The sequence below is a fragment of the Caloenas nicobarica genome, chromosome 5 (assembly GCF_036013445.1).
Source record: "Caloenas nicobarica isolate bCalNic1 chromosome 5, bCalNic1.hap1, whole genome shotgun sequence".
NCBI lineage: Eukaryota > Metazoa > Chordata > Aves > Columbiformes > Columbidae > Caloenas > Caloenas nicobarica.
The window spans coordinates 57,386,265-57,412,227 of NC_088249.1; the positions used below are offsets into that span (position 1 = coordinate 57,386,265).

Here is a 25,963-nt window from a genome sequence, read left to right on the forward strand (position 1 = left end):
GAAACAGTTGCCTCAATGACAAACTTTTCCTGTGAGATAACTGATGGGATAAAACCTAAGAGAAAGACAACATATTCACTCCTGAAATGCTAATATACATAGGAAAAAAGCATTAAAAAAAGTTTACAATTGCGAATTGAATGTTTTACCCCAATCATTTGCATTTCTCTAAGCTTAAGATGACAGAACAGTATTTATATGTGCAGTGAATACAAAATTAAAATACAGAAGATATTTTTAATATTCACATTTCTGAATAAATCTGTCAATATTGTTTTCTCTGTAATTCTACTTTATATTCCTGTTTCAGATAAGCCATCTGATACCTGGATGTGGTTGCATCAAAAATGCAGGTGATCCCAGGTGCGGTGGGGAGGAAGCAGTGGACAGGAAAGCAGGGAGGACTGTTCACAGCTTGCAGAAACAGACCGGTGAGGAACCTCAACATGTTCAACAACGGCAAATCCAAAGTCCTGGCCTTGTGCGACTACATGCCTCAACAAGAAAATACTTTCCAGGGTCTACGGAATAATTCCATATGGTTCTGTAAAAGTTCTTTCTCGGCTACAGAAACTGTCGTGTCAACTCTCTATGCAAAACAAACATCCCTCGTTTGCTACGCTGTGGGAAATTGAAAGTTGCAGAGTAACTTTGCAGATGTTTTTACTGAGCTAAGCTACTTCAATACACTTCCGACCTAAAACCATACTAAAACAAATATGTAGACAGCCCGTTTTCTCCAAAGACAGATTTGCTATAGTTCACACACACAAGAAACCTCTGCCAAACTAGCAAAAACTAGCCAAATTACAAGATACATTTCCAATATACAGTTTTTACCCAACAATCCACCAGAAATTCCAAGGTTAAACATACTACCGTGAAATATGTCACCAAGTATTATGCAGAACATGATGTCCAAGAAAAGCAAGCTTTGTAAAATTAAATATGTTTACACCCATTGTATGTATTGTAATGTAATGTATTGTATATGTTGTATGTTTACTTTCCAACGATATCATGATTTTCTTTTATTCAAAATACCATCCACTGTTTCTCTAAAAAACCACAATTGAAAAATATAAGGAAATAGCAACTAAAATCTCTTCAAAAGCTTCAATACAGAGAACTACTATATCTAACTACAAAGTGCCTCAACTTCTTGGAAAAATCCATGTCAGCCTTTGCTCCCTGTAGAATTAACGGCTTATATTTTCCTATTTCTACTCCTCTAGACTTTGCACTAAAGGCAAAAATTGGAAATATGCATCAGCAACAGATGATGGGAAAATGCTTAGCCAAAAATTACAAATGGACGGCCAATAAATTAAGAACTAAGGTTAATTAAATATATATATATATATATATTTGAATGCAAATAAATTCACCATATTTACAAACTCAAACTACTTTAAACTCCAACCAGACAGTGATTTCTACATTTTTCCTTTACTTACCCATTATTTAAACAAACTTTCCTCTGACCTCGAAGGTTTTTCCCCAAGACACATAAAAATGTAAAACTACACTGTACCTTGCAACAATGGAAAGAACTTGGAGTGGAAGACAGGATATTTTTTTCACTCCATATTGACTCCTCAACAGGGATTCTCTTCCCTTCTCTTTATATAAACAGACCATAACTCAGTAAAGCCACCTGTCACAAGGTGGGATGCAGCTTTAACTTGGATGTAATCTCACTGCACAGTCCTTCCTTCTCACCACCAATCTCTGCACGGGTACGACACGTAACATGGTGCTGATCACAGAAGGTTCCAGGGAAGGCACTTTAGGAGGTCTATAGTCCAATCTCCTACTCAAAGTATGACAAACTCTGAATTCAGAACAAATTGCTCAGGGATTTAGAAAGTTGGGCCTGAAAACCTCCAAGGATGAAGACCACACAAAGTCTCTCGTTGCAATGCTTGACTTTCCTTACGGTGAAAGCTTTTCCTTTATTTGGCTGGAACCTCTCTCATTTCAATTTATACCTATTGCATCTTCCTCTCCCATCATGTGCCACTGGGAAGAACCTGGTTCCATATTCTTGACAGCCTCCATGTGGGTATTGCAAGGCTGCTGTCAGGTCCCCCCAAAGCTGTCCCTTTCTCCAGGCCCAGCTCCCACAGGCTCTCCTCACCTCTGGGCCCTGGCCAGACCTCCTTGGTTGCCCACCTCTAGAACAGCTCCGGTTCATCGACATCCTTCTTGTACTGGAGAGCCCAAAACTGGATGCAGCATTTCAGATGGGATCTGTCAAGTGCTGAGTGATGGACATTAATAATCCCTTCCCTCAGTCTCCTGGCTGTACCCCTGTTAAGGCAGCCTGGGATGCCGTTGGCCATCTTTGCTGCCAGGGCACACTGCTGGCTCACGCTTAGCTTGCTGTCTAGCAAGACCTCCAGGTCCTTTCCAGCAGAGATTCCCCCCAGCCAGTCAGTCTCCAACCTGAAACACTACAGGTGTTTCTTCCTTCTAAAGTATAGGCATTTGCATTTTTTCCTTTATTAATTTCATCATATTTCCAGTGACTCATTCCTCCAGCCTAGACAGGTTCCTCTGGACAGCAGCCCTGCCCTCGAGTGTTTCGACTCATGTCTTCTAGTACCAGATTCCAGTATCTGCTGGCACCCCGATACTTGTGGTTTCTTCACGTAACTGATGCGAACCAACCACTACTGTCACTCTAACAGAGGGGCTCTTCAATGCCAATCCACTTCAATGAATCATAGAATCATTTTGGTTGGAAGAGACCCTCAGGATCATCGAGTCCAACCATAACCTAACCTAACACTAAACCATGTCCCTAAGAACCTCGTCTAAACACCTTTTAAACATCTCCAGGGATGGTGACTCAACCACTTCCCTGGGCAGCCCGTTCCCATGCCTGACAACCCTTTCCATTAAGAATTTTTTCCTAATATCCAGTCTAAACCTCACCTGGCACAACTTGAGGCCATTTCTTCTTGTCCTATCACACGGTTTGCAGCACCAAGGGTCAGATACTTGAAATGAGACAGTGAAAATGCCCTTAGATAGTCAATACCTGACTAACTATATTATTTTAATATCGGCACCAAAAAAAAAGGCACAACGACATAAAATACTACTCATGCATGTTTGCACTACATGCTGTACAAAAATGTGCAAACAGAACTCACGACTGTCTCCCATAAGGCCTGCTAGTCTGTTTTGCAAAACTAATGTTAATAATGATATCAAGAGTAAATTATCATATAAAGAATAATGAGTAAATTTACTCTTCAAAACACATAAGGAGTAAATTATCAAGTGTTAATAGCTAAGAAAAATATTGAAGTGTTCATATTTACGCATAATTCTAATGTCTCATCTAAAATAATTTTTTCCAGAGACAGTAGGGTTTTGTAATATAAAAATAGTATTCTTAGTAAAGGAAAATCTTAAGAAACCCTTAGAAGGAAATACTGCCAACTAAAAGAAAAAAAAAATCTAAGAAAAATATCCTGTCTAGTCATTTCCAACAAATCCACATGAAAGTATTCACAAAGACTTGTGGAAGTGTACATCAATATTCAACAACCTTTAACAAGCTTCCCCCCAGCACTAAAGTATTACACAAAGTTTTATCTTAAACAGAATCAAGAACAAAATTAATTTTAATCAGACAAAAAATACAAAACATTAGCTACTGTGTTACTAAAAACGGAATACATTATTTTATTCATTGAATACAATATATTGAGATAGCCAGTGTATGCAAGACGAAAACAGTAAACAGCACTCCATGCATTTATGCTGTTTCTATTTAAAGTATGCAAGTACTTACATGCATTTTAAAAGCCACAGTAAAAAAGCAATGAAACTTTCAGTCATCCTCTTTCACTACCCAGAAATTCTAAAAAATAAGGCATATGTGAAAAAAAAAAAAAAAATTTTACACGTATTCATATACATATTCCTTCAGTCACACTGACTAAACTGTAATTATTACCCATGGTGTTTCAAGGATTAGGTTCATGGCTTCAAACTTTTAAATTATTTTCTAGATTAGTCTATTAATAATCTTTACTGTAATAGAAAACGTTGCATGTAAATTACAGTCTTGTGCAAAATTTATGGGATGTTGCAGCAAAATTAGAACCCAAAATCTTAAAAAAAACCCAAAACCCCCATAAAATGCCAAAAAAACCCCAACAAACCACATCAGCACTTCTGCGCCACAATCCTGCTGCAGCTTCTAAGTAAAATCTCTTTGTTTTCCCATCACGGTGAAGTCAACAAGTGTCAAATCAACTGAAGACAAGGACTAGTGCATTTCCCAGCTCTCAGAACCACCCGCTTGGGTCAGGACTGAAGCAAGCCTGGCTTTAGTCCACTCCCCTCCTAGAGAGTCATGCATCTGGGAATCTTCTGCAGGTTGCTCAGTGAAGGAGACGGACCTGAATTGTTTGCTCTCTTCAATGTTGACTCTCACAAAGCGATGAAAGGGACTTGATCAGGAAAATTCAATACGTACAGCCACTGACACTGCAGTCAATCAAGGGAAGATATGGAACACACATATATTTTTCTCATTGAATGCATTGGTTGGTCTTGTAGGGGATTTTCCTCTAACCCTACCTAGGACATCATACGGAATGTTCAAGGGCCACTTCTAACACTGTGACTCTATTAAACAGTTTGTGCATACAAAGTAAAAAACGCCCTGTCTGGATCTTTCTCTTTATTTATTTTTAAAGCTAAGACAGAAGAAAAATCCTGCTGGCTGAAAGACATACGTTAGAACCTCCGAACCAAGAACTATGAATTCTTTTAACATATTTCACATATCAACACTTAATGCTGAGCTAAGTAATACAGACTCAAGTATTTTGTAATTTAAACTAGAACCACATATTCAGATTTGGACTGCTCTTCTTGTTAGGAATTACTTAGTACTAAGATTACAATAAGCAGAAACCTTACAGCTGCAGTATCAGTTCCTACTAATATCACTAAAAATAAAACTAAAGCAAATCAACATGCAAGCTTGCTGACATCTGCCAGTTTACTTAAGAGTATGACAGTATGGCTGGCCTGCAGTTCAAAGAGCTGATGGAAGAGTTCCAGGTACACTAGGCTGTACCCACTTCTAATGGCACGGCGGCATCCCAAAAATGATCTATGAACAAGTCCTAAGACAAGGACTCAAGCTTAACTGTGCCAAGTACAGTCTTAACACTTTGGTATGAAAATGTCTTAGATATTTCTTCGTTGAAGAGATCTTTACTAAAATACCCGAAATACATATCTGCGCAAAAAAAAAAAAAAAATTTCATCACCTCAAGTGTTTTCAGGAGAGGTACATTATTTTCAAGTAAACCTGAAGAAAAGGTAAACATATTACAAATATAAAACATGCAGTGAAAACATACACAAATCAGTTTCAAAGAGGAAAAATAAGCACAAACAGTAGGTTTGGTATGGGAATTTCAAAACTGTTTCTCCAGAGGAAAATTCAAGCAGTGAAAAGCACCACAAGCTCCAGAGCTCTGTTCCAAATCAACACGAGTGAGCTGGCTGCAGGCTCAGGGGAGCACGCTCTTGGCAACTTGGCTGGAAACTTCAGAGTCAAAACCCCTGCTTGGTAAACTCATTAAAACTCATTCTTCTCAACTTTTAAACATTTTTTATTACATGTTCCTGCATCAAATATCAACCAAAAAGTTAAGAAAAAAATGACAGTAAGTATGTAAGAGCTGCATCCAGAATAACCATTTGTCTAGCAGGGCCTGCTGCGACAGGACAAGGGGTAATGGTTTTAAGCTAAAAAAGAGGAGATTCAGGACAGACATGAGTAAGAAATGTTTTATGATGAGGGTGGTGAAACACTGGCGCAGGCTGCCCAGAGAGGTGGCAGACGCCCCATCCCTGGAAACATTCAAGGCCCGGCTGGACGGGGCTCTGAGCAACCCGATCTGGGTGAAGATGTTCCTGCTCATTGCAGGGGGTTGGACTAGATGACCCTTCAGGGTCCCTTCCGACCCAAACTATTGTACGATTCTATGATCCCAGGCTCCAAGAAGGTGGCCCACACAGTTCCCTCGGTGAGCTGTGCCCAGGCACTGCTGCTGTCAACACGGCACCGCGGTGTCTCGGCCGGGAGAGCAGCAGGTCCAGCATAGCACACTGGGCCAACAACCCCACACACAACAGTCCCACTTCAAGCCTCTGTCTTTCTCAGGACAGAGAAGTCTCACATCAGGAGAGCATTACTCTAAGACAGGACCTACACAGTGGTGGCGTTGAACCTCTTTCAGCAAAACACACCCCCACAGCAGCAATGAACCCAGCTTGTACAGAAAAGCAGGCTCTGAAGCAGGGGAGTAGGAATATAACAGATACCAGCCGGAATGTGTGGCAACTTGTTTGTTGGATGTCAATGAGATAAACCTCATGTAGATGTGACGGTTCCTAAAGAAGTGGTGATGATGGTGAAGTCTGTTCAGGTCAGGGTACATTTCAAGAGATGCACTTGGAATCCCATTCTTGGGAATCTGATACTCTATGTATTTTCAGACAAAAACTTGCTTTCCTAATATCACACAGTAGCCAAAATTATTTTTTGAAAACAGTAGAATTAACCATCAGGGAAAAAAAATAGCCTTGTCCAAGTTGAGGAAAGCAAAAGTGAGCATAAACTCCAGCAAGTTAAATGTAAAACTACAAATCAAACTAATTGAGAAATTTGGTAGAATAAAAATGACAACTAAAATATGTTTCAAAATGCTTCAGAAGTAGAAAGCTTGTGAAAACTGTTGAGGACAATGGATAAAATGAGGACAAAGGTAAAATGATTACTCAAAGATTAATCAAGAGCTCTAAAAAACCCCAGTAAGAATTCTCTACATTACTGCTCCCTAGAGAGGTGCCTGGGGAAGTTCCCAGAATAAAACTGCATTTTGGAGGAGAAGATACAGAAGATTTCAGAAAATGAAAATGAAAGTATCAAACCACCAGGCACAGTGAGTACTCTTCCAAGAGTTCTGTGTAAAGGAAAGATGTAGTTGGACAGCTATTAATAGTGGTTTTCACTTGTTACCCCTGGAGAGGATAGCAAGTTACTGGAAGATGGGCAAATGTTTCATCTGCTTTTAAAGAGCATTGAAATTATCCAAAGCTTTTGCTCTACATGTAGCGAACTCCAGAAAATGTTGAATTGCAAAACACTTAACCCTACAGATAAATAAATTGTACTGGAAAAGGATCAGAAAGGCTTCTATACAGCAAGATCATAAGTCATCCATCTATTAACAGTTCATCAAGAAAAGCAAATGGATGTGCTCAGTACAACAATATAGTCACTTTAAAAAAAAAATCTTTTGGTAAGAACATTCACCAAAAAGTCTCAAACTAAGTTGTTGTGGTATATGATAATAGTTCATATCTGGACTAATAACCAATTTTTTAAAGTAGGAATAAAAGGTTAGTTTTCCCAATGGAGGCGTATTAGAAACAATATTCTAGAATCATAGAATCGTTTTGGTTGGAAAAACCTTAAGATCGACTCCAACCATTAACCTAGCACTGTCAAGTCCACCTCTAAACCATGTCCCCAAGAACCCCATCTGGGATCTGTACATAGGTGGTAGGAGCTGACTGACTTAGGGTTTTTTGTTTTCTGCAGACAATTTCTGAACATATCAAAAAGGTTCAACAGTAAATCGGTCAAGTCCATCTAAGATAAAGTATTTGGAGCAGTTAATGCTAAAATCTTTTGTGATAGTATGTGAAAGGGTCTCACAATACCAAGTAAATGGGTAACAAAGCATCACTGGGAGGTACACACAGACTGTAAGATTTGCCATTTTGGTCCCCGAAGTTCAAAAAAAAATACATTCCAACTAAAAGACACAGAGAGAAAAAACAGTATCCAGAGGCTTGGACGAGCTTCTGCACAAGGAAAGAGTGTATCAGAGGGGCTTCTGCATCTTGGAAAAAATATGCTCCAGGACAGGAACAGAACAGATATCTTCATACTTACGAACAGAATCAATGTTATACAATTTTAAATACAGAATAATTCATTGTTTCTCATGAAAATTAAATAGACAACATTATATAAAATGATCATGTGTAGGTATACAACACATGCAAGTCTTTCACAAAACCTAGTGAAACTGCAGAACACCTTGCCACGGACTGTTATCAAGGACAAAACAATAATGGGCTTAAAAACTCTCAGACAAAGAAATAAGGGAGAAGCTCCTGAGGAACTAGCATACCCGTTACCCCAAACGTGTCCTGTCATTGTGGAAGCCTTTGAGACCTGGGAACAGCACATGCCGGTGTATTTATCAAAAGAAGCAATAATGTGTCATCTCATTATATCTCACACTCCTTCCCAAACCCTCCAGCACTGACTCCTGGTGGATTCTGGACAATGATCTTGATCAACTTTTATTCTGATCTTGGGTTATCAATATTTCCGTTGCTATTCAATGTAATTATCACGAGAGGCTCATGAAGCCAAGACCTGGTTTTCAGCATCTTCCCATAAACCTTATATGATCATGGAAAGTAGCTCAACTATCGATAGCGTAACATTTCTAGCTGTAGCAGAATTAATAGACCTAAACCTATTTATCTGTTACACTGCTAAAATTAATGTTTAAGACACAGATTTCCAAAATTCATATGGTTCCCACAGCAGTCAAGCAGATACTTCAGACAAGTGGAAGGCAACACATACGGATGAAGAACATACCCTTGCAGAAACTGTACAGTCAGCTTTTTGCCACTAGCTTGAAATTTAAACAGCAAGTCTTCCTAAAGCTGTCTCAGCAGAAAACGTACATTTTATCAGCACTGCCTCTTATTGGAGTCTGAAATACGCAGCTTCACTTTGCAAATCTTGTTTATGCATTTCTAGATTGAAGCTGAAGTGAGGTAGTTTGCTTTCTCCTCTCACCGTGGGTCAGAGAACAACCTCACCCTCCCAAACAAGAAAACCTCAAGAAGGGGGTACCTCATATTAAACCAAAATGTGGGATGACTCAGGACCACTCCAGTCTTATTTCATTCAGTGCAGGACACAAAACACTGTGAAACTAACATTGAAAAGGCACTTTCTTTTCTATCACACTTAAAATTGATTATCTGAAGAGACAAGAGTCATTAAGTTTCCTTCTTTGAACACACTTCAGAAACCACTACTAAATTCAATCCCAAATTTAATTAAGGTTTCCACTGTAGTATTGCTTTTGCAACCCACAAGTAAGGTATCATCCATAATAGGTAAAATAATGTACATAAATGTGCTGTTACTTAACTCATCACAGTAAATTAATACTTTAAAAGGAAAGCTTATAAGCACTATCATATTTAAACAGTAAGACATGAGGGTGTGCATATGCTGTAATAATGACACACCTTAATAATACGAGAAGTATGTCATTATTATCCCATACTACACACCTTAAAACGCTTCAGTATAGATCACATCTATGCATTTAACAAACGAAATTAGGATACTTGGAAAAGATGCCTATTCAGTGGCTGATAATCTCAAAATGTGTCATCAAAAAAACCATAAAACATCCCACCAAATATTCCTGCCCAGTTAACCATCTCTAACTTTTTTTTCATCATCATCTGATTACAAATACAGACTGTTAAAAAATACTTGTGTCAATGAAGGCACTTGCAGTTCCTACAAAAACAGGTTAAAAAAGGAAGGAGATGCCAGTCAAAAGGATCTCATTTTCTGCAATTTTGAAGTGTTCTTGTCAGCTTAACGGTGAGTTTTGAAAGACAAGGTGCACCTAAAGCCTTTAAATAGGCTCTTAGGGTTTTTTTGTTAAACTGCTTCTGCCTTTCCATTTTAACAACCCAAGGAATGGTTTAATAAACCAACCTACTTCAGTTATCTCTATTAATTCACAGCCTGAACGCAGAGACTGAGGAGTTAAGTGGTTTCAGCTGAACTCTTCCACAACATCACTATACTACTTGCTGTCTAAAGCCAAAGTCGGCACAAAAATCCGACATTCGATTATATTTTCCTTAATTATATCATTGTTCACCTTGGAAGAAAACTGAAACATTTTGGAAAACATTATTGAACACTTAACTGAATGCTAGCTACTTAGGCTTTGCCACGCAAAATACACACAAAATTATGTTTGTGGCAGCCAGAATAAACAAAATCTAATGCTGATATGCCTTCATCTTAAACCCAACTGAAATGTATTTAAGTATTTATTAATCACATATGATTCCACAGAATTTATTACCGCAATACGTTTCTCAGGCACATTCAAAATAACTCCACTACTTTCTCTCTTTAGTGGAGGCATACTGTTACAAAAAACTAACATCGACAATCTTTCAAGTCTGATCAAACTTGACAAAACGATTGTTATTTAACAGATTTCCATTCACTTAATATCTCTTCGGTTATATAAATTGGAAACAGTTTCCCAATTCATGTGAAATTTTCACAATTGTATTTCCCAAGAATAAAATTGTAGCTACTCATTTATTACAATATTCCCAAATAGTTTTCCAACTACACAGTTGGAACTGTTGCTTATCTTTTAGAGGAAAGACATTTGGATATGAAATGACCAAAACACATCCTTTTAAGTAACAGTATTGATCAAAGTGGAACAACAAACAAATCTTGAATTTCAAAACAGAAAACTTTGAAGACATGCTTATATAAATGCCATAACCAAAACCAGCAAGTGATTTTTCCAAGCAGTTTTCGTTACTCGGTGCAAATATGATAACGCACTGTGGATACTCAAAAGCTTCTCATACAGAAGTTGCTGCTGCTAACACACATTGGTCATACTAGCAAAAATATCTGTATTGGGGGTGGAGGGCTTCGGGGAGAATGTCCTCTCCACCCACTCTTCCAGAGATCTTGCCAATTCCTCCATTATTTGGGAGAAGGAGATCAAATTCAATATACAATACATGAAACAGATATGAAAATGGTCTAACAACATATCTTAAAAATTGCAAATGCCAACAAGTCTCTACAAGTATATTACTGGGCAGGAATGAAGGAAAATCATTGTGAAATAAGCTTTTCTGGTATGCAGTTATAGCAAATAATCATGAGGTGATGCCGAGAACTAGACAAATCTGGTATTCGAAGAATGTTAAAAACATAGAGGTCACAAATGCACACTGTAACTTTAGTACCCACTTCTTATCCCACTATTTTGATATTAAATCTAATTCATTCTTCATTCTAAGCTTATAAGCCATGATTTTAATGAACATCTCTCTTGTCCACATGCCATAACGCATGTGGAAAAGGAAACAATACAGTTAAAAATGAAGTGAGGTTGATTTTCTGTATGCCATTTACAGAAGGGGAATATTGCTTGTTTTTAAAATACTACATTATAATGCAGACCTTTCAGTAAATTACAAAAGCAGATATTCTCTCTTGGACCAACATTTTGAATTTATTTATATTTTCTAGAATAAAAGAATGTTTTCTGCACACTCAGCTCACAGGTAAGCCTAAGATAAAGCATCAAAATCATAATTACATTTGGCATTTTTAATACTAAAAGCATATTTGCTTGATCCAGTGTAATGTACTGTGTCAATCTATACAAAGTAATTGCGTAATCTGACCTTGTCCCTCCAGTTTGTTCTAGAGGCATACTAGAATGGATTTGGGTTTAATTGCCTTTACTTAGGTAAAGGGCTAAAACTTTAAGTTCTGAAGACATGGAGACACAGGATGCGGGGAGGGACCAGAAAGTTACAGCCAGTTCTTATATTAAATTCCCCACAATTTATTGCAGAATGACAACAGGAATATTAGCAGCTCAGTAAAACAGAAGATCATTTTCTCTGGGGGCAGGGAGTGTTATTACACATTATTTATTACATTAAAATTGCTTTATTCCTAATTTTATGTATATACTGGTTGCTTTAGTTCAAGTATTTTGGCAAAGATTCAAGTCAGAATATATATACTTTAAACAAAAAGGAACAAAGGTACTTTTGACTTGAGGATAACTGAAAACCTGTTTAGTATCTGAGTGTGATCTGTTTTTCGTATGCCTTTTTGGTGACATAAAGAGAAAACGGCGTCTCATGACGGTTAAGAAACCAGCCAGTGCAAGGAAAAGATGAGCAATTAGTTTGGGGACGCCTGCACGACAAAACCTAGACAGAAAAGTTTCTCCAAAAACATCAGTAGTACCTTAGATACAGAAATCCAAAAAGATGGGGAGGGTAACAAAATTTGCCTCAGGACCCTGACATAATGATTAAGTTTATGCTTTTAATATGCACGGGAGTTTTGTCTGGGGTTTTGTTTGGGTTTTGTTTTTGGTGGTGGTTTTGTGTTGGTTTGCTGCTTTTTTCCTTGAAGTCACACAAAATAGAGACAGGTACTGTAATACATAGAGTATAGGTGACATTTCAAAGTCTCCCCACTTTTTACCCTCAAGGGAAAAAACACAGTAGCTACAAGAAACAAACAAAAAAGACAGATGCAGAAATGATGAATTTTGGTAGGAATTGGATCAAAACAAAGCCAGTTGGGATATGTGCCCTTGCACAGAAGGGGATGGGAGTTGTCATGCCTTATCTTCTCAACTTGCGTTAAAACCTGCAAGATTTGTGATATCCAGTCAGGGAAGCTCACAAGAATAAGGTCCAAAAGCCACTTAAAAGAAAATTTGGTATCAGTATTCTCTCTTTTTGCCTACAGCTCACTCTGTAGCTCAGATTTAATTAGTTGCAGGCTGAGAAAGAGCTACAAACCATAAAAGGATCATCATACAAGTAGCATTAACCACAACTGAAGCCTGAACTGCCTTATCTCCAAATCTGAGAGTTGGAGCTTCAAAGATCCACACTACGGGGCAGTTCAAATGCTTAATTTATTACTCTATTGCCAATATAGAAATAAAACTCCTTTTTAGTATATCCTGGTGTCCATTACAGCTAAATAAAATCACCTGTTCAAATGATTCTTTGACAACATGCCTTTGAAAAATGTAAAGACACTGCAACTAAACCTACCTGAGAGAGGTGTCTCCCAGCAACATTAAAAAAGGCTCTCACACCTCATGGACCAGACTGCAGCATTAACATTCTCCTCTTAGAAATTTGCCCTTCTGAAGGTGTTGGCCTGCATCGGTTTATTTCTGACATTCACAGGGCAATGAAGACAGAGAAAGCAGAAAAGTTTTTGCGAGGACAAGCCCAGGTAAACTGCTGACAAAATTATTGGTTCTGCAATACTGGTTCCATACTCAGAACTCACTATAAGAAACCACGCTTATGGCAGATCCCCACTTAGGAGAATTCCGATATAAAGACAAAACTTCTTCATCAGTGACTAGCCCTAAAATAAGCGCGTACAAAACAGATCTGAATATATTTATATTTTTCTTCTTCCTCTTAACACAAATTGCATTTTGCATATAAACATACATTATTTCTTTACTCTTTTACTATGATCAAAAGCAAACTCCCTAAAATTACTATTTATTGACTTTTTCGTTAAAATAAGGAGGTTTCTTCATTAAAATTCTCATAGTCATTCGCCAAGTCCTTACTAAAATCAACATATCAGAATCACATTAGACATTATTAAAGACATTATTAAAGAATAATATAGGAGGAAGAGGGTCATCTAAACAGCCTGGCTCCCTTTTCTATCTTCTAACCTGCAATTTATTCATAAACTTTTCCTTTTTCCATCCACAAATACCAGGTTTTGTACAAAAGAAAACAACATGCTATATGTTATTAGGAAATACACTAAGTCTAAAACAGCTGTACAATAAAAACTGAAAGATCTGAAAGCGGTTCTGCCAATTCCGTGGAATTAGTCAAAAGACGGCATCAACATGCTGTAACAAAACATTATTAAATAGTCTTTGCTTTATAAACAAACAAATCAACATCTTCAACGTCAGGATTTAGAAATTCAACTCCGTTTGACGCTTAACCACCCCCACCACCAAACAGGAGTTACACGAACTGGAACAGCAAAGTCTCTGCACCAGTGCTTCTGTTTGGCTTCTAACTGGGTAATACAAAGACTGATACAAGGAGCTGCACCACACAGAATATGCAAAATTGTGAAGGGTCATCTAATAATTATTATTGTTCGTTCTTTTTAATGAACACAACTAGGACCCACCTCTTATAATATATTATGAAGAAGCACTTACACTGTGTAAAGGCATCACAAAAGTTGTCAAGTTTAAGAAGTCAAGCTCTAAAATTGCTGAGATGATTTAAACCAGCAGAAGAAACCTGCATCAAACATTAGAAAATACATATAGAGTACAAATTTAAAAGTTGGTCAAATGGAGGAGTTGGGGAAATACCACGATTTACAAGTGCTACCAAAGAAAAATTCTTAGCACAAACTGTATCATCTTTAACAAAACACAAACTATTAAAAAATTTGTTCAGAAAAAAGTAAAATAGACTTTATTTTCCATTAGTCTGTTTTCTTGAACTATTAGAAAATATTCCAGACTGATTTATAGTCATAGGAATCAACTTCACAAATAAACTATTTCTGGATTCCCAGAACACATTCAATGGTCCAGTTCAAATTTCACAATCTTGTATTCAGCCCAATAGACTGTATTTGATTAGATGCACATTATCTGCCTTTCTGCTCCTTCACAGAACTCTTTAGACAGGATAGCTTTGTGACAACTGGATATATAGTTATAAATTCAATAGACAACAGTCTTCCTTTCTGGCACTCTCCAAAACCACACCAATTCTCAGCTCCTTGCACGAACACACAGAAAAAACAAAACAAACAAACAAAAACCCCCAGAAACTTAAGTCAAAAAATGCCTAAATTACAGCACTTTGAGCATAAAAAAAGTTCCAGTTTCTTACAGAAGGCTGACAAATAATTATCTGTAATAATGAGCTGAAACAAAACATGGGCATTTTATCAATCCAGGTTATCAATCCAAGCTGGGGGATGAAGGGACTGAGAGCAGCCCTGCGGAGGAGGACTTGGGGGTCCTGGGGGATGAAAGACTGGCCATGGGCCGGCAATGTGCACTCGCAGCCCAGAAGGTCAGTCGTGTCTTGGGCTGCACCAAAAGCAGCGTGGCCAGCAGGTCAGGGAGGTGATCGCGCCCCCCTGCTCTGCTCTGGTGAGACCCCACCAGCAGTGCTGCATCCAGCTCTGGTTCCTCAGCACAGGACACACATGGACCTGTTGGAGAGGGGCCAGAGGAGCCACAGAAATGATCAGAGGGATGGAACAGCTCTGCTGGGAGGACAGGCTGAGAGAGTTGGGGCTGTTCAGCCTGGAGAAGAGAAGGCTCCAGGGAGACCTTATTGCAGCCTTTCAGTGCTTAAAACAATTTTTAAAAAGAATTAAAGTTTTGCTCATACTTTTTCATCTCAAAAAAATGAAACAAAATTATTTCTGCTCCTCAGTTTTGATTTCTGGAGATACATCCCATTTTCATACCATGTGTTTCATGACTCTCTCCCTCTTTAGTCTTAATTATTTCTTAGTTCCTCTAAATAAGCATGAAAAATATTCACAACTGTTTATGTGTTCACACTGAGTACAGATAGGAGGGTAAACCTATAGGGAAAAAGTTCTTACTGAGACAAACTAGCCACAAAACCAGTTATCGGAAGGGTATTATACACTCTCGACTTGTACCCTGTGAAACTGAAGAGCACAAAGAATGCTCCATGATCCTGCATCCTCTCAAACCTCAGAGAAGCACAGGGGCAGATAAAAACACCACATCCATGCAAAAACACAATCCTAGATGGGCTGGACTCAAGCAGACGGGACCGCCGAGAGGAAGAACTACAGATCATTCTCCCGCACCCACAGGAGCGGGAACTCAAAGAGTAAGAATGATGATACTGATACGGCTCCATCATGGTAACAGTATTTAAATGAAGCATAATCACATAATCACATTTGCATCACTGCATTCCATGCATACCTCCATTATCTCCATTATTACATAGGGAGCTCTTTTTTTTTTTTTTTTTTTAAACAAGCAATGTTAAAAAAAACCCAACAAAAACAACAAAAAACCACACCATTTAATAATCAAAATTTCAAGACCTTCAGGAAAAGCAGGGCCCCCAGAAGACTTCTCACAGACAAGTATATTAGTTATAAGCTGAAAATACCAAGATACTCACAGAGGTCTGTAAATGTTAAAACACAACATGACTTAACTGTGGGTCTCAGAATCTCCTCTGCTTGATTGTTATGCAAAAACTCCCCAAGGAGAGACTGACAGAAACGTCTGTGTTGCAGTCTTTCCTCTGATTTTTAAAGATGAGATGAACTTACGCAGAGGTAATAAAGATACTGAATCACACACAAAGCTTAGGAGAAAAAGACCATCTTAAGCAGCCAAGTATTATTTGTGGAGATGACAGATACCGAGAATGAAGAAAACTAACCCAAACCGTTCTATGATTCTAAAAACATCTGCATTTCTTAAGAAAGCTTATAAAACCAGTTTTCTCCTCTAAAAATAATTTAACTTAAAACTTCTTTCAGCAGCAAGAAAGAAAAGGGTCTCTTGAAACATCTTGGTAGTTATAAAAAAGGTTACACTTCAGTACCCTCTATCTTTAATAATCTCCATGGAAAGATTACAGATTTGAAATTCCAAACAGGTGTCACTTCGATATTTTACCATTTTTACTAGAAATATTGACCGTATTAAAAGTGTTCCATTTTTCTTCTTTTTTTCCCCCTCCCATGGAAAACAACAACAATGAAAGAGAAAACATAAATTGCACGCTTTCGCAGTATTTATTCAAGTTTTGCTAGACAAGGACTACCTGCAAGTCCTTCAATTTCAATATCAAATTATTTTTCCACACTAGTCTACAAAATCCAGGAGCTAAAATCCACTCAGTAAAAGCAGTGGGATTTTAAACCAGAATATAACTATTTTACAGCACAGCAGAGACAACGCTGTAAAATACAACACATTTACAGCACTCTAAGATTTCCACTGGAGGCTAATATAGACAAGTTAAATGAATATAAACTGAGTCCATAGTAGAAGTCCAATAAAAAAGTTAGCCGCACTTTTGCTATCATCTGTTTTCTACTAACTGCTGAAAGCACCAGTACTTCAACATAAGGAGAACGAAAGAAAACACAACGTATTTGTAAGTGCTACACTGAGCTCTGTCATGCATATGTAATGATTTTTGAAAGGTAAAAAAAGTTTGAGGGGAAAGAGGAAAAAACTCACAAAACCAAAATCTCTGCAGCTGACTAAGTGCACTGAAGGTTAAATGGATGCTGCAGACAACCCTTTATTCAGGTCCTTAAAAGCATCAATGTTGCAGAAAAATTGGCTTACAGATCAGCTAGCTAAAACTGAAGCATTTAAAGATTAATCCCCTTAAAACTTTAATCACTTCAGGCCTCAACTGGCTAATCTGTAGCCCCATTTGTCTCCTATGTCTTATTTTAAATAACTAGTAGAAATGTTCAGGTATCAGATCTTTTCTTCCCTAGAAAAGATGCCATACACCAAAGCGGTAAAGCAAAAATAACAGTGATTAGCACTTGCATTTTAAAAGTATTACTTTTGACAGTATATGTAATGATTTTTCAGACTCTGCACTGGGAATCTCCAATAGTTCAGGAGTTCACTACTTTAAAATCTGGCTTACCATAAAATGTCTTCAATTGACTGACAGAAATTTTGTTTTTCAGTGCAACTCTGAAGACAAATTAGTTGTTTATTAGGTTGGTCAAAATACAGATATACTTTGAAAATACAAAAATACCATTTCTTACTCTCATTTGATTTTTTTCATATGTCAGGTCTCAGGTCAGTCAGAATTTGAAAGCTGAATCCAGTATTTCATAAAAGACATCTTCATGTCTGTTTAAGAGTTCATACCTGAAGCTGCTCAAAGGTGCAGAAATGCTGAGATCTACAGCAAAGACAAGGCTCTACCCAAAGGAGTAATTAGCTCATTCCAACAACACCAACTCCTCCTCCAGACAGAGCAGGCATCCTACCACATCTCAAAAGGACAGACAGTATTTCTTCAGAAGCATTTATCTTAGTATCGTAATGCATGTAAGCTGTCTTACAGGGATTGTATTAAATAACAGTTTTTACAATTTACAATTACATCTTATAATTCAGGTAATTATTTGGATAGGTGATTAGCTTGTCTAGAAATGTACGTTCCTTTCTATAGCTGCACATGCTTGAAATGAAAATTACTAATTCATGACACCACTACTACCAGCACTGCTAGTTCTAGTGGCATATTTTCTTCCCTGCTACACACAAACTGCACTAACCCACTATATCCAGTTTAAACTTAAGACAACATATCTATTTCTCAGTATGACTTTCATTGGCCTAATTCACATTAACCTCCCAACGCTGAGTAATGCGGGCGACAGTTGGTTTAGCTAATTTAGCCCTGGGACAAAAATGAGTGTGCAGTGTAACGTTACATACCAGAGCTTCCTCCTTTGATGTATAATGAATTATAGTGTCTAGAAAGGTATAAAGCAGAATTAAAACTGGATTATAAGAAAAATATGCAGAAATATAAAGCTAACTCATGCAACAACATACTCTCTCTCAGATTCTTTCTACAAGCAAGAACAAGAAGTCTGATTATCCCAATTTAAACTGTTATATATGTCTCAAATTATTTTAGAGGGTCGTTTTTAAATTTAGGCTGTATCTGTGTAAAGCTGAAATAATGCTCTGAAACAGACAATGGAGAAGGATACCCCAACATGTTCATTTAAAATATTATGAGGGGCAACTATCAGATTGGTATGTTCTAACTGCATTTTTTCGGAAATCGATGACTTAAATGCTTTTCTGGACCAAATATTTTTAAAATTTTATGAATGAGTATAAATCTCCCTTTACTTCTCAAAGTCAGATTACTTCCATGGAACTTGAGAAAACTCACCTTGACTTGTATTTGTCAGCAACCTGCAGACTGTTATTTGCCAGTAAACTGCAGATGCTCAGATTCTAGCTGAAACTATTAAAAAAACCATTTCCTATATTCCTCTTGAATAGCCCACAAAAGTTCTAGAAAATCAAAGAGCATCTTACTGCTTTTGAAGTAACAGTCAATATGTACGTGATATATAATATTAACAAATAACATACCTTATTCTCAGTTATATCACAATTCAACAAACAGTAAAAAAGTATTAGGGCCCATGGTAGCTATTGTAACGATTAATAATCCATTACAAAAATCTTCAGGTGTGTTTCATGGCAATTTGCAGGTGGCTCACTTCTCAAAGTTTCTGGATTCAGTTATAAACAGAACAAAGTTAAAAGCTGTGAAGCCATTAGAAAAAATGGCAAATGCAAAGAGTATAATATTAAGAAAAATGTCTTTAGGTAATTTGATGAGATGCAGAGGAGTAGAAGCTCTAAGAAGATACTGTCAGTAGATCTCAGTCAGTGTATCTTTCCCTCAACAGAGACTCATGGCTTTGCTCACCACTGACAACCAGAAGACACACAATTTATTTAATAAGACAAATTAAAACACTTGATTTCAATGACATTTCATAAAATGTACTTCTGTTGAATTTTGGACAGTGTGTTTCTTTAATAACATATGTATTTGTTAAACAAGACCAGAGGATAGCTAATGTGCTACACACATAAAAATAGAAACAGTAAGTAACTCTTAATCCTTTAATACAGAATATATATATATACTCCAAATATAATAACTGTTCCATAAAGTTCGAACTGCAATTAGATTTTATAATGACCCAATTCTCTACATATTTGTGTCAAACTAACAAAACTACAAATATAGTCAGGGGTAAAAGTTGAAATAGGGTCACCAACTTTCCTAGATAAGATGTTCTCAAAATGATCCCTTTTCACCCAGCTGAGGGCAGCTCCATTAGGCACAGTTTTCCCATGTTAGCCCATTTTTCAAAACTGGGCTCAACAAAATAAAAAATATTATTTACAGTGTTATTACTTTACTTAAAAATGACCTGCACAACTCTGTTCTCTATATTGTCTTAATTTATGTCTCATAAATCTGACCACCCAAATTGAAGCCCAGCAGGACAGGGGAGCATGCAGGGCTGGAGAAAGAGAAGAGACCTCCACAAAAGTCTCAGAGGATTTTGTCTATTAGTTTTTGTCTAAAGCTTGGACTACCAGCATCCCTACAAGCTATGGAGATCATAAGGGGTCCCAAACAGGCATTTTCCATTTTAAAGTATTAAAACTTTGCAGGTGGGGGTAGGCATAGGGCTTTTCCACTATTTACCCCTCGCCTCGTTTCAGAAAATGCTATTAACCTGAATGGGAGACAACTATTAAATCATAACACCCATTAGTTGCCAAGGTTAACTATCTGATTCAACTTATTTATTTGGCAAAAAAACCTTGGACATCCAAATGTCCAAATTCGTAGGCAAATAATTTGCTTTATAAAGGAGATGTAGGGGGCAATGAGATCTTCACCAATAATCAGCTGAAGATCTTCATGATTCATGGCATGAAAATCTTTGGCCTCTTTTTCCTTCATGAAAGTAAAGAGAGTTTAACATGTTTTTCAGATACGAATCATTGGGTTTTTTCCATTTCAGGGAAACCATATAATTCCCTAAAGATCCTTTACTCAAAGGAGAGGAAGCAGAACTATGTGCTATTCATCAAAATGTCTACCTTCATTCTCATGCACATTTACGTCAACTATTCTATTCTTACCGTTTCTCTCCCCAACAAAGTTTGCCTGTTACTTTCTTAATGATATTGAAGTTGCCCTTAAAGTGTCAAACAGGACGTTTGGAAAGCAAATCAAAATTTGATTCATTTCACCAACTGGCTGAATAGATGTCCTTAACTTTTAAGTCATCAGATTTCATTTTACTTTGGAAGTTTAAAGTCGTAATGGCTTTGCCTAATCAGTCATTTGAGAACTGATACAAATACGTTTTTTGTAAAGAAAAATATTTTAAAAAATCTTCCTTTAGAAAGTTATTTCTTGTAGTGGTAACATCCTACAATTGAATGGGAAAGAACATTTGGGTACAGACATATCACTTCAGAAGCTTCACTGCTTTAAGAGAAGCTGTGCTCATTTGTTTCAAAACATCACTGGAAGTCAGACGCTATACTTTCTTTGAAGTAACTAAGGAATATTTTTATGACGAACCTCAGCATGACTCAAACTCTTGCAGCTGTTTAAGGCCAGATCAAACCACCTAGTTCAACCCCAAGAGAGTGGTTAAAAAAAAAAACCACCCCTAAGCCTTGGCATCAAAAATGTATTTCTCTTCTAATGAACTACAACTGTGTGTACTATATAAAAAAGCCACTTATCCGAACTCAATCAGCAGCCATTGAGCACATGCTGGCTAGGCATGCATTAAGTAGAGAATTACTAGCTAGAGCAAACAGCAATTGCTATACAGAGTGGTATAATGTTGTAACAGTAGTAGGAACACTTCAGAGAAAGCAAGAGCTTCCATTGTTTCAGCACAGCACTACATTGCCAAATGTAGCATTATGCAAGCGTACCGCAAAAGCTGTAACTATCCATCACGTGTATCAGAAATAATGCTTACACCAGGAACTAATGTGTGACATCCCGCCAAAACATATGGCTTATGCTGGACTATGGAGAAATGAAAACCACACTGTTGAAGAAAACGAGCAACCGGTCGCGTACGTCAGTGCCCAGCAAATAACATAAACCTCTGCTACAGCAGGGAGCAAGCGGTGAAGAGCAAGATCCCTTGCCCTCTCCCTCCCTGGAGAAGACGCCACCGGTGTGTGATGACCTGGTGTATGATGACGCAAGCTGAGCACTGGTTCAAAGGTATCACCCTGGTAAAAGCTTCCTATATCTGGGGAATAAATTCAGCAAAGAGTCAGTGTCTTTGTCCACTGCTGCTGATTTGTCCCACAGCACAAAGACTTTATTGCAACATTTCCTACGGGCCATCTCCTTCTACAGCTCATCCTGTCCCACAGGTTTCGAAGTTCACGGCTGCAAATTTCACTCAGTTCTCAGAAACCTCATTTGCAGAGTGTGACCGCAGTATTTCCTTTCGCTGCAGGATTTTTAGGGCTGTATGTTTAATGAATCCTCGATCTGGATGAGTGAGGTATAACTTCTCATTGTGTCTCACAATATGAGACCAAGGAAAGGAAAGAAGTGGCACTTCGTGAATTCTCAGAGAGGGCATTTAAAACAGATCACTGTACACTCGCCTTTTTCAGTGTACCATTTTTGTAAGCACCCATTATACCACCTGTCAAGGACAGAATACTGGGTAAAAACTGTTTTCATCAAACCAGTTCATTAGGCTATTAATTTTTTTTAATCTATAATATACAAATAAACATTTGTATTTATTTGAACACGGCAATGAAAAGTCATCTGCCATCTGAAGGACGCTTCTAAAAACATAGTCAATGATAAAATTACTGACACAAATAAACATTTATTTTAAATACACTGTTACTAACATTGCAGCAGAGTTTTCCTGTATACTAGAGTTATTTACTTAGTGGTAGAGACCAGAATAAATGATCTTCTGTTAGCCAAATTTATTCTTAAAGCTATTACCTATCTGCTCAACTCATGTAATTTCTATCCATTCCCTGTCAGGTTAGATAATACAGATTATTGCACCAAGGCAGATATGTCTTTGAATTGTATATGAAAGGAATTTTTTAAAAAATCATAAAAAGTAATGCAAACTTACCAACTCTATTCCCTGTGGAAAAGGAGTGTCTTCCCAGTCCTTCTGTGGAAATCTTTGTATTATTTTTCCGAAACCTTCTGTTGGGCCTGCTGAAAGATAAAATTCAATTACTTAAAGACAAAGTGGTAGAATTTAAATTGCCATAAATTTGAGTTTATTTTCAGAATATACCCAATATTAGGAAATATTTCACCACAAGAAGCAGAACAGGCTCCTCAAATGTGTCTTGCAAGTCATACAATAAATACAGTCTTAATATTCTCCAGTAACAACACGAGGAGTGACTACATGAAACGAAGCGGCAAGCTGCATCCAGCTCATGCCCCTCAGGCTTGTTTTCAAAGTGACAGATGGTGATTGGTAATTCTAATCTCTCTCTAAAAACAGTAGTAAATTAAAAACTAATATAATAGATAATGTGACATTTAAAAAAGAAATCAAACATTTGTCAACAAGCAGTCTTCAAAAAGACATCTATAGACTAAAAATCTATGTGATTTATGCGGGACACTCTAGTTTCTTGCCAGTATTTCTAGTTGGTTTCCTTGGACAAGTCAGTAGTGATCTTCTGTGCTGAAAGATGTAGAGAAAAACTGCTAATTTCCAATAACTTCTCTTATGCAATTGTCTTTTTTTTTACCTCTTCCTTTTTTTAAAAGCCACTGTGCTATAGACAGGAGGCCCTTCAGAAACACCACAAATATCGAACTGTAATGTCCTGTCATCCTGAATGTTACAGGAATGAGCATACAAACATGAATTTCGTTCTTCATCTTCTGGAGTCCTGGAGTAAATCTTGAAAATATAATCATGGTTTTAACTGAATTTCAGCTCAGGGATACACTACCAGTTAGACCTAACATTTATACACATTTAAACCCAAGAAAACAAGATTTTTGTGATAATACTACCTATCCGTCCATCCTCACTCCAGCAATTTCTGCATCTCTGGGATGATCTCAATATTACTCCAGAGATAAGCAGACACAAAACACACACATTTGCAAGTCAATCACTGGGTAGAGATGAGAGGCCCAAAGTCCCATTCTTTCCTCTGCTCCAAAGAGAAGGAAACATCAGCAGCCCTGTCCAACCCGACCCAGCCCAGAACACGCAGCCCCAGGCAGCACGGATAAAAGTCAGAGTTAAAATAAAAACAGATACTTAAGAAACCAGCTTTCCTTAAACTATACATAAAGCTTCCTAAACGGCGAAATGGAAATTTGCCAGCGTTTAAAATATCTTCTAACAACCTTTGCTGACCTATCACGTTTGACTGGATCACCCTTTGTCTAAAGTCATATTAGGAAACTTTGAGATTAAGCATTAAAATTTTCAAACATTTTATTGTAAAATTCTCAAAACTATGCTTTGATATTATGAAAGAGTATGAATTCTGCATTAGTAGTAACAGTCCATATGTGTTGCTTTCTCTATAGACACCCAAGCAGCAGCAATGAATACATTATTTTCCTGGTTTTACCATAAAAAACAGCTTTCAGTCTGACACAACTCAAGTCTGCTAGCATAAAGCAATTCATAAGTCAATGGTATGGTCAAAAAAAATACACTTCCTTTAAGTTTTCTGCTAATTCATAGTTGGAGTTTCCTTCTGTCTTAAAACCCACAATAAATTTCACAAGGCATTTAGGTAGAATCAATTTGACAATATATTAAGCAGTATTTTCTCCAGTTTATGTACTTTTACACATCTTTCTATGTTTTTTCTCTTGAAAATAATTTAGGAATAGATGGGTTTGGTAAAATGGGCATATAAACTACACAGAGTAAATTCCAAACAGCAATCTTACCCCCAAGACAGCAGATGCTGATTGTGATTTCCAAGGGCAGCCTGGTGAAGAACTGCAATCAGACTGGGCTAGCTGAGTTCTAAGTAGCACTAAGAGATGGAATCAGCAAGTTAAAAGCCAAAGGAGATTTCAAGAGAAGCTGCAGAGGTGCCAAGACAGCAGAGTTAGGATATGCCAGAAACCAAGAAATAGACACGGCTACAGCTGCAGTTTTTTGTAAGGAAAGGGAGCTCAATATCTGTTAGACTGTAAGAACTTAATAGGGTCATCAGTCACTAATTTCACTTGTTTGAGATCAAATGTTGCCCAAGGTACTCTTTGTTACACAGCATCTTCTACTGAATTATCACTCCACTCCCCTCACCATTTCATCTCAACATCCTTCCAAAATTAGGAGGCATAAATGAAAAGGCTTTACCATTCCCCTCCTTAACAGCTCTCAGAAGAGCAGCCAGTCGCACCCCTTCCCTCCTACCGCAGGCGAACACTCCTGCATTCCTCCTTCCTTCTACAGCCTTCCAGTCCATTTCCTTCTTGCATGTAAAAAAAGAAGAGCTACATTTTCAGCTGCATATGGCAGGAATTTATATTTATTTTGTTGCTAGCATGCAATAAAGAGCCTTCAGCCTCCTCTTGCGCTTCACATTTGACATCCTACTCAGAGAACTCCTCTTTCCTCCCATTCCTTTCTGCAGCCACCTGGAGAGTCCCTACTGTTCTCTTCTGCACTCTGAGGAGGGCTCTTGCTTCACTGACTCAGTATCAGAACTTCTTCCATTGTTAAGTTAGAGTCTCAAATTACCATGTCGTCTGCTTTTCACAAGTTATATCTTTGCCAAATCTCTTCTTCCTCTAGTTGTTCTAATACTGGCAGGTGGAGCAAGGAAGAGCCAGCAAAGAACTGCAGCCAAGGCAGCCAGAAGCACGAGCACCCTCCAAGTAGAGGAGAACTCGTGGTCGAGAGGCCAACGGTGAGAAAGGGCAGAAGGACCAAGGTGAACAGCCATACCCAGACTTCCTGGGAAGGAAATATCAGAGAATTACAGCAGCAAAACATGTTCGGTCCCTATGTAAAAGTCTCCTAAGTCTCCCTGTGGGAACACAGGTGACAATTTTTTTTTTACTCTGAACCCACTCCAATTCTCAAAAGACTGAGACCTCTGTCTGACACTACCAACTACACCTGTAAATAATGAAATCCAGAAAAAGAGCTCAAAATTTCTGCTCCATCACAATTTGAAGCTACAAAACCTTCTGGTTCTCTTTTCATTACACTGCTAGAAAGACACTCCTACGTTACAGTGTGGGAACTTCTTTTAATTCAGAATTAAGAGATGTACATTTTTTTTTTAATTTGTAATATTCACTCCTTTATGTGAAAATATTATCAGTCCTTTCACATCACTTTCCCTGG

The 25,963-nt window shown here is 37.6% G+C and overlaps 1 protein-coding gene across 8 annotated transcripts in view; it reads right to left on the reverse strand.

Annotated features, from left to right (window-relative positions):
* SBF2 (SET binding factor 2) overlaps positions 1-25,963 on the reverse strand; it is a 315,579-nt gene that overhangs the window by 197,894 nt on the left and 91,722 nt on the right. For 5 of the 8 annotated variants that reach the window (XM_065635394.1, XM_065635395.1, XM_065635389.1 and 2 more), the window contains one exon: positions 22,739-22,824. In XM_065635394.1, the coding sequence (XP_065491466.1) occupies positions 22,739-22,824 (86 nt within the window). Of the gene's footprint in view, positions 1-22,738; positions 22,828-25,963 lie in introns of all 8 variants that reach the window. The other 3 variants (XM_065635393.1, XM_065635396.1, XM_065635391.1) reach the window with 1 other exon arrangement.